This window comes from Sapajus apella, unplaced genomic scaffold, assembly GCF_009761245.1.
Source record: "Sapajus apella isolate SASKATOON/1434 unplaced genomic scaffold, GSC_monkey_1.0 scaffold99, whole genome shotgun sequence".
Taxonomy (NCBI): Eukaryota; Metazoa; Chordata; class Mammalia; order Primates; family Cebidae; genus Sapajus; species Sapajus apella.
Genome location: NW_022437039.1, coordinates 2,074,358 through 2,083,599, shown reverse-complemented (window position 1 = coordinate 2,083,599; position 9,242 = coordinate 2,074,358). Strand labels below are relative to the sequence as shown.

Genomic DNA, 9,242 nt, shown 5'->3' with positions numbered 1-9,242 from the left:
TGAGGCGAGCCCACGTGACCCGAGGCCCGGGTCCAACATGGCGGCCTCCACGGGTCGCTGGCTTGTCCTCAGGATTGCGCTACTCGGCTTCTTCGGGGAGGCGTCCGGCGGCCTCGGCTCAGGGTGAGTGCGGCTCCCAGGGCAAGCCTGGTTCGGGGGGGTCCCCCCTGTCTTCTGAGCTCACGAGGACAGCCCCCCTAACTCAGGCCCGCCCGTCCCCGCAGGACCTCCCGCGACGACGACTTGCTGCTGCCCTATCCACGCGAGCGCGCGCGCCTGCCCCGGGACTGCACACGGGTGCGCGCCGGCAGCCGCGAGCACGAGAGTTGGCCTCCGCCCCCCGCGACCCCGGGCGCCGGCGGCCTGGCCCTGCGCACTTTCGTGTCGCACTTCGGGGACCGCGCGGTGGCCGGCCACCTGACCCGGGCCGTTGCGCCCCTGTACACCTTCTCGGTGCTGGAGCCCGGAGGGCCCGGCGGCTGCGCGGCGAGACGACGCGCCACCGTGGAGGAGACGGCGCGAGCGGCCGCCTGCCGCGTCGCCCAGAACGGCGGCTTCTTCCGCATGAACACGGGCGAGTGCCTGGGAAACGTAGTGAGCAACGAGCGGCGGGTGAGCAGCTCCGGGGGGCTGCAGAACGCGCAGTTCGGGATCCGCCGCGACGGGACTCTGGTCACCGGGTGAGGAGGCAGGGAGCCCCGTGCTGTCGAGGGCAGAGGGGCCGAGATAATGGGTTGTAGACGTGTCTCGGTGTTCAAGTCACTTAACCAAGCTGAGCCTCTGTTTCCCCATCTGCAGAATGGGGCTAGGAATCGCTTCCTTGCAGACTTTATTCATCATCCAGCATCATTGAGCACTTGCTTCTATGAGGCAATGTGCTGCGCCCTGGTTACGATATTAGTGAACAACACACAGTCTTTGCCTTAACAGACCTCCCCCATTACTAGAACAATCAACAAAAGCCAGGTAAATCCCTAACATACATTCTGACCGCTGTGTGTGCAGCAAGGCAACCATCGGGGTGAACCGGTTGTAAATACAGTGATGATTTTAGGGAGGGTGATCTGAAACAGGCCTCTCCGAGGTGACCTTTGAGTTGAGACTTTAAGATTAATCACTAAGTCAGCGAAGGTCAGAACTGGAGGAGGAGCATTTCAGTCCAAAGCAACCCCAAGTACAAAGGCTCAGAGGTGCAGGGGGCTTCTGTGTGTGTGAGAGACTGAAAAAGGAGTGAGGTGTCAGACATCAAATCAGCAAGACTGATGATTTGAATTGTTTTAAATTATTTGAGGCTGGGCACGGTGGCTCACACCTGTCACCCCAACACTTTGGGAGGCCAAGGAAAGTGGATTACCTGAGGTCAGGAGTTCGAGACCTGCCTGGCCAACATGGCAAAACTTCCTCTACTAAAAATACAAAAATTAGGTTGGGAGTGGTGGCTCACCCCTTTAATCCCAGCACTTTGGGAGGCTGAGGTGGGCGGATCCCCAGGTCAGGAGTTGAAGACCATCCTGGCCAACATGGTGAAACCCTGCCTCTACTAAAAATACAAAAAATTTGCTGCGTGTGGTAGCAGGCACCTGTAATCCCACCTACTTCGGAGACTGAGGCAGGAGAATCGCTTGAACCCAGGAGGTGGAGGTTGCAGTGAGGTGAGATTGCACCATGGCACTCCAGCCTAGGCAACAGAGCGAGATTCCATCTCAAAAAAAAAAAAAAATTAGGCATGGTGGTGGGCACCTGTAATCCCAGCTACTCGGGAGGCTCAGGTGGGAGGACTGCCTGAACCCAGGAAGTGTAGGCTGCAGTGAACAAAGATAGCACCATTGCCCTCCAGGCTGGGCAACAAGAGTGAGAATCAGTCTCAAAAAACAAACAAAAAAATTATTTGATGATGTCAAAGCTTGTTCTGATCCTAAGTGGAACCAAGTGGGAGAGATCAGTGGAGAAACGGGGAAGCCAATGACGAGGGTGTTACTGGGGTCAGGTGGTAGTGGGGCTGAGTATGGCCTGGAGATTGAGGGCCGTAGATGGATTTGAGCCCTGTTGGGGGATGGTTGTTTCTATTCAGTGAAACGTAGACTGTTTACAAAGGCGCATGGGGATCGTATTGTAAGAACCCTGTCTGGCTTCAGCTCTGACAGCAGGCAGATAGCTAGGGCTGTGAAATTGTCTCAGCCATACTCAGGCCCCAACATGTTCTTGGGGCAGGAGGGGGAAATCTAGCCGCCAGGCTGGCATGGCCAGGGAGAAGGAACCTAACTCCCCACAGCTGCCCGTGCTGGTGAGTGAGCTTCCCACCTTCCCTGGGTCCAGGTACTTGTCTGAGGAGGAGGTGCTGGACACTGAGAACCCATTTGTGCAGCTGCTGAGTGGTGTCGTGTGGCTGATTCGTAATGGAAGCATCTACATCAACGAGAGCCAAGCCGCCGAATGCGACGAGACACAGGAGACAGGTTAGATGGGGAGGCTGTTGGCAACAGGCCTCTTGAGAACCAGGACCAGTGGGCTGGGGGGAGCTGTTCTTAAGTCTTTCAACAAGTTTTTATTGAGCAGCTACTTTGTGCCCAGCACTATTCTGGGTTCTGGGGATTCATGGGAATGAAGACAGGCTTATGGAATATATAAGAATGAAAATAGTGGTAGAATATGCTGAAAATAATTGGTTAGTACTCAGTAAGAAAAATAAGTTGGAGGAAAGGGAAGAGATGGGGACAGGAGCTATGGGCACAGGAAGAGAAAAGTGAAGAGAAAAACATCTTCATGGACCTGCAACATCAGCGTGGCCCAGGAGCTTGTTCCAAAGCCCCATCCACCTCAGACCTTCAGATTCAGAGGTGAGGCTCAAGAGTCTGTTTTAACGGGCCTCCATGGTGATTCTGTTGGACACTCAAGGTTGAGGTCCACTGGGATGCAGAATCCTGGGGTGGGGACAGGATACCATGGCGCTGATACGGGCGTGGGCTGTTTTACAGTCGGCAGTAAGCTGGGTGTGTGGCTCACACCTATAATTCCAGCACTGTGGGAGACCGAAGTGGGAGGATCCCTGGAGCCCAGGAGTTTAAGACCTACCTGGGCAACATAGTGAGAGCCATCTCCACCAAAAAAATACAGAAATGAGCCAGGCGTGGTGCTGTGTGCCTACATGTAGTCGCAGCTATTTGGGAGGCTGAGGTAGGAAAATTGGTTGAACCCCAGAGGTGGAGGTTGCAGTGAGCTGAGATCGCACCACTGCACTCCATCCGGCGTGACACAGCAAGACTCTGTCTTGAAAAAAAGAGTGAGCAGTGAAGGAATGCCTCACTAAGCAGGTGATCCGACAAAGGAACAAACCGTGGGAGAGCTAGAGAAAAGCACACTTCCCAGCCAGAGGGAACAGGAAGTGCAAAGTGGCTGCAGGGTGGTGAATGGATACCCGAGAGTTGAGGCAGGAAGAGGAAGAGGCTGGGTAGGGCATGCTGGCCCTTTGCACCTCATTCTAAGAATGGGGGAAACCATGAGAGGGTCTTCATCTGGAGGCCTACACAGCTTGGTTTACCTGTAAGAGGAGCCCTCCTGGCTGCCCTGGGGAGACTGGAATGTGCAGACAGGAGGCAGGGACACGAGCGGGGAGGCTGCTGTGCTTCCCAGGGAGATACCTCGTAGCTTAGACCAGTGGGAAGTGGAGTTCGGCCAGAGGCAGGAGGCCTCCCTAGGGGCTGGTGATCAGCCAGGTTGCTTCTCCTTCAGGTTCCTTTAGCAAATTTGTGAATGTGATATCAGCCAGGACGGCCATTGGCCACGACCGGAAGGGCCAGCTGGTGCTGTTTCATGCGGACGGCCAAACGGAGCAGCGTGGGTGAGTCCTGGGAGCTGAGGACCCCCGGCCAGGGCTCAGTCCTGCTGTCAGGAACATTGACCCAACGACTGCCACCCTTCTAACTCTACCTGCTTTCCAGGGTGTTCACACCTACATGTCCCCTACCCGGAGGCCCCCTTCCCCACCCCCCCCGCCTTGCCTTCCTACAGGATGAGAGTCCTGAGATCTTTCCCAATTCCAAGAACTCATCATCTCCAGCTTTAGACCTCACGTCTCCTGAGCCCTGGTTGGGATACAAGGAAGTGGTCACAAAGTTAGTAGGGAGAAGACCTTGATTCAGCCACCCTGTGGCGTAGACAAGTCACCCAGCCTCTCTGAGTCGCATTTCCACCGTCTGTAAACAGAGCGGGTGGGCTTGCTCTGGCTGCATAACTAGCACAAATTTAGCAGCGCTTCACCGGGCATGTCCTTTAGTTTGTTTGTTTCTTCAAGACCAGCTCTCACTCCGTCACTCGGGCTAGGTGCAGTGGTGCAGCCTCAGCTCACTGCAACCTCCACTTCGGGTTCAGGCAGTCCTCCCACCTGAGCCTCCCAAGTAGCTGGGATTACAGGCCCCTATCACCACACCTGGCTAATTTTTGTGTTTTTAGTAGAGATGGGGTTTCAGCATGTTGGCCAGGCTGGTCTCAAACTCCTGACCTCACGTGATTCACCCGCCTTGGCCTCCCAAAATTCTGGGATTACAGGCGTGAGCCACTGCACCTGGTTAGTTTTTGTATTTGTAGTACAAACAGGTTTCGGCATGCTGGCTGGGCTGGTCAACTTGGAAGGTTCTATGTTGAGGGTATCCCATGGACAAGATGCTGGTCGGGCAGGGCTATTCTCTTATCTGGGAAAGATCCTCTTGTTTAGGTTATTGGCAAAATCCACGTCCCCTCAGTTGTGAGACTGGAGTCTTGGCTTCCCTGCTGGCCGCCATCTGGGGCCTCAGCTTCTTCAAACTGCCCAGGTTCCTTCCCACGTGTGTCCCCTCCCCCACTTGTCCGGCTACCCTCTCATCCCCCTCGTATTTCAAATCTCACTTGCTCTTCTACCACCAGCCAGTTTTCTGTGTTTAATGGCTCCTGTGATTCCAGTGGTCCCACCCAGATCCTCCGGGCCATGTCCCCTCCCTTAAGGTACCTGTGCCGTGTAACTGCACAGGCATGGGTGTGATCTCGTGTGTTCACAGCTTCTGGGGACCAGGGCGAGACATGTTTAGGGGCAGGGACCACTTAGCAGTGTGCCTTCACTGTGGGTGTGACGCTGTGCCCTATGGAAGGCAGAGGAGTTAAATTGGAAACAATGGTGGGCGCTGAGCCTGAGCAGAGCCGCTTTGTGCCGCAGCATCAATCTTTGGGAGATGGCAGAGTTCCTGCTGAAACAGAATGTGGTCAACGCCATCAACCTGGATGGGGGTGGCTCTGCCACCTTTGTGCTCAATGGAACCTTGGCCAGTTACCCATCAGATCACTGGTAAGCACATGGGAGTCTGCCTTTGTGACGGCTGCAGCTCAGGTCTGCCCCAGCCTGTCCCATTCAGCCAGTGGTGAGTGCCTGCTTTGTGCCAGGCCCCGGGGATTCAAGAGAAATTGCTGCAGTCCCTTCCCCAGGATGCTAGTACTGCCCAGGCCTGGGAACAGGGGTCAGTTGGTCAGCAAAGACCTCTATGACAAAAACACAAAAGAAGTGAGATCTGAAGGAGGAAGTAGCTGGGTGGGGTGGGAGAGCCTTCCAGACAGAGGGCACCACGTTTGCAAAGGCCTGGTGCTGGTGAGGATTATAGGGAGCGGGAGAACCTATGAAAGGCTGGAGAGGGCCAGGCACAGGGGCTCACACCTGGAATCCCAGTGCTTGGGAGGCCGAGGTGGGAGGATCGCCTGAGCCCGGGAGTTGAAGACCAGCCTGAGCAACATGATGAGACCCCGTCTCTACAAAAAAATTTAAAAACTTAGCTGGGTGTGGTGGTGCACACCTATAGTCCCAGCTGCTCGGGAGGCTGAGACGGAAGGATGGAAATAACTTCATCTCAAAGGTAGGCAGGTAGATAAGGTGGATGGGTGGGTGGGTGGGTGGGTGGATGGATGGAAGGAAGGAAGGAAAGATAGACAGATAAGATAGGTAGGTAGATAATTAGATGGATGGATAGATAGGTAGGTAGATAAGGTAGGCAGATAGATAGAGAAGGTAGGTAGGTAGATGAGGTGGGTGGGTGGGTGGGTGCGTGGGTAGGTAGACAGATAGATAGGTAAATAGATAAGATAGCAGGTAGGTAGGTAGGCAGGTAGGTAGGTAGACAGATAGAATGTAGAGAGGGGCTGGGGGACAGCCCTGGGAGAGTTGAGGGGCCGTCTGGGGGTGACCTGTCGTCACATCCTCCTCTCTGCAGCCAGGACAACATGTGGCGCTGTCCCCGCCAAGTGTCCACCGTGGTATGTGTGCACGAGCCCCGCTGCCAGCCGCCTGACTGCCACGGCCACGGAACCTGCGTGGATGGCCACTGCCAGTGCACCGGGCACTTCTGGCGAGGCCCTGGCTGCAGCGAGCTGGACTGCGGCCCCTCTAACTGCAGCCAGCACGGGCTGTGCACAGAGAGTGAGTGGGGGCTCCAGGGAGGGGGCTCTGGCCAGCCCTGCCTTGCCCGGGCCCTCACCTGGCCTCCCCGGTCTTATCTCGGCAGCTGGCTGCCGCTGTGATGCCGGATGGACTGGGTCCAACTGCAGTGAAGGTAGGAGCCGCCACGCCACCCGTGGATGGGGAGACGGTGGCCCCGGCTGCGTCCGCTGCTCCCCTGCCGCCCCGTCCCCTCCTTCTGGTCTCGGAACTGCTTGCCTCTTGTCACCTGCCGCTGCCTCGCCTGCATGTCACTGCGTGATTCCCCTGCGGCTGCTGTGGCCCATTCCACAAAGGGCTTGGCTAAAACAAGGACCCCCCGGCTTTGGCTCCAGGCCCACCTTAAATCCAGGGTGATCTCGTCTTGAGATCCTAACTGAAGTCCCTCTGCAAAGATTCTGCTTCCAAATAAGGTCACACTCGGGCTAGCCAGGCGGCAGACAGTGCTTTGCCTTTAGCCCAGCTCTGCCAGCATGGGGCAGGGTGGTTACCCTGCCCTGTCAAGAGAGGCTCTGACGCCGGAGGCCTCGACGTACCTTCTCCCATCTCCTCTCCATAGAGTGTCCCCTTGGCTGGCACGGGCTGGGCTGCCAGAGGCCTTGTGAGTGTGAGCACCAGTGTCCCTGTGACCCCCAGACTGGCAACTGCAGTGTCTCTGGAGGTATCTGCCCCTCCCAGGGGAGGGGCTATGGGCAGACACTCCTGCTCCGGCCCCTGCAGCCTGTCTCTGGTTTCTTACAGTAAAGCAGTGTCTGCAGCCACCTGAAGCCACCCTGAGGGCGGGAGAACTCTCCTTTTTCACCAGGTAGGTGCCTCTGTGGGGGCTGGGACCAGGGTGGGAGGAATTCCCTTCTCTCCCCCTCCCTTCCCCTTCGAGGTCTGCCTCTGCCCAGGACTGAGCAAGGCTTTAGAAAGTGTGGTCTTGGTATCCAGCTGGTATTTCCTGATTAGGCCTGGGGACAGTCACAGCTGCTGCTTGCAGCCACAGGACAATCTAGGAAGATGGCGAGAAGGGCCCCATGCCACCACCCCGTTGGGACTGATCAGGGAAGGCTGAGGTGTGCGTTTCCCCGGCCCGAAGACTCAGGACTGACTTTCTCAGCTCTTGGTGCACAGAACCCCAGACCTGAGGCACTCGCATCATCCCTCAAGCACCCTGGTGCCCTTGGGCCTGGATTGGTGATTTTCTGTTTTCTCGTGCGGTGGGTCTCAAACTCGATCCCACCAGAGAATTTATTAAGAGATGGCTGGGCCCCACCCCCGGAGCTTCTGCATCAGTAGGTCTGGGGTGGAGCCTGGAAATCAGCATTTCTGACACCATCCCAGGTGAAGCCGAGGCTGCTGGTCCCAGGACCCCATTTTCAGAACCCTTGTTCTGGTGGTTCTCACCTCTGATAGCCCAATCCCAGTGCCAGGGCACTCCCCAAACCCTGGCAGCAGGCACTCGGCCTGGGCATAAACAAAAAGCCTCCCGGGCATTGTCCTAGAGCTCCCGGGGTGCCCTCTCAGAACGGCAGATTCCAGGCCCCTCCCAGAGATCCTGGTAAATCTGGGGTGAGGCCCAGAGCTGCCCATGCCTGGAGAAAATGCCCTGAAGCGCTCAGTTTGAAAATGTACCAGGGCAGGGACACAGCTGCACCCCCAGGCCTTAAATTCAGGCTCCTCCCAGTCTGAGGCTTTGTGCCCCATTGCCCTGCAGGTCTGGGAGCCGGTGGAGGGCCCAGCCCCTGAGCCCTGTGCATGTGCTTGCTTTTGCAGTGAGGGCTTTTGCCCAAGATTCATAGGAAGGTAAAAAACATCGTTGAAAGCCCCTGCCCTTGTCCCCTGCTGGCTCCCTGCTCTAGGGGAAAGGAGACCAGTTCTCCCCACTGTGTCTGCTTTGGGGGCCTTGGAGCAGAGCCCAGGACCTCTGAGTGCCCAGCCTGTGTGGTCAGCATCCCCCTGGAGCTCAGAATGCAACCTGGACTAGATGAGCTCCCAGCATGGGGGGCAGGGTGTTTTCTCACTCTGTCACCCAGGCGGAAATGCCATGGTACAATCATAGCTCACTGCAGTCCTCCTGGCCCAGCTTCCCAAGTAGCTAGGACGACAGACACATGCCCCCATGCCTGGCTAATTTTATTTTTCACTGTTTTTTAGAGATGAATCTATCTTGCTGTGTTACACAGATGAGGTGTACAGTCCTGGGCTCAAGCGATCCTCCCGCCTTGGCCTCCCAGCCCCCGTGCCCAGCCTCTGGCTGTGGTTTATTTGGCTTACACAATTTTAAAAAATTTAAAATATATTAGCAGCATCTGAACATCAGTAGCATTCACATTTTTAAAACTTTTTTTTTTTTTTTAAAGACAATCTCACTCTGTCGCTAAGGTTGGAGTGCAGTGGCGTGATCTTGGCTCACTGTAACCTCAGCCTCCCGGGTTCAGGTGATTCTTCTGCCTCAGCCTCCTGAGTAGCTGGAATTACAAGTGCCCAGTTAATTTTCGTATTTTTAGTAGAGATGGGGTTTCGCCATGTTGGCCAGGCTGGTCTTGAACCCCTGACCTCAAGTGATTCACCTGCCTACTAAAAATACGAAAACTAGCCAAGCGTGGTGGCTGCAGCCTGTAGTCCCAGCTACTCGGGAGGCTGAGGCAGGGGAATCTCTTGAACTCAGGAGGTGAAGGTTGTAGTAAGCTGAGCTCATGCCACTCCACTCCAGCCTGGGTGACAGAGCAAGACAGTGTGTGTGTGTGTGTGTGTGTGTGTGTGTGTGTGTGTGTGTGTGTGTGTGTGTGTGTGTGTGTGTGTGTGT

The 9,242-nt window shown here is 56.0% G+C and overlaps 1 protein-coding gene across 5 annotated transcripts in view; it reads left to right on the top strand.

Moving 5' to 3' along the window:
• Positions 1-9,242, top strand: part of NAGPA (N-acetylglucosamine-1-phosphodiester alpha-N-acetylglucosaminidase) — a 10,569-nt gene continuing 1,327 nt past the window's right edge. For 2 of the 5 annotated variants that reach the window (XM_032258058.1, XM_032258057.1), the window contains exons 1-9: positions 2-123; positions 225-680; positions 2,317-2,456; positions 3,730-3,838; positions 5,186-5,314; positions 6,228-6,433; positions 6,519-6,566; positions 7,011-7,112; positions 7,193-7,256. In XM_032258058.1, the coding sequence (XP_032113949.1) occupies positions 38-123; positions 225-680; positions 2,317-2,456; positions 3,730-3,838; positions 5,186-5,314; positions 6,228-6,433; positions 6,519-6,566; positions 7,011-7,112; positions 7,193-7,256 (1,340 nt within the window). In that variant the 5' untranslated portion in view covers positions 2-37. Of the gene's footprint in view, positions 124-224; positions 681-2,316; positions 2,457-3,729; positions 3,839-5,185; positions 5,315-6,227; positions 6,434-6,518; positions 6,567-7,010; positions 7,113-7,192; positions 7,257-9,242 lie in introns of all 5 variants that reach the window. The other 3 variants (XM_032258061.1, XM_032258060.1, XM_032258059.1) reach the window with 3 other exon arrangements.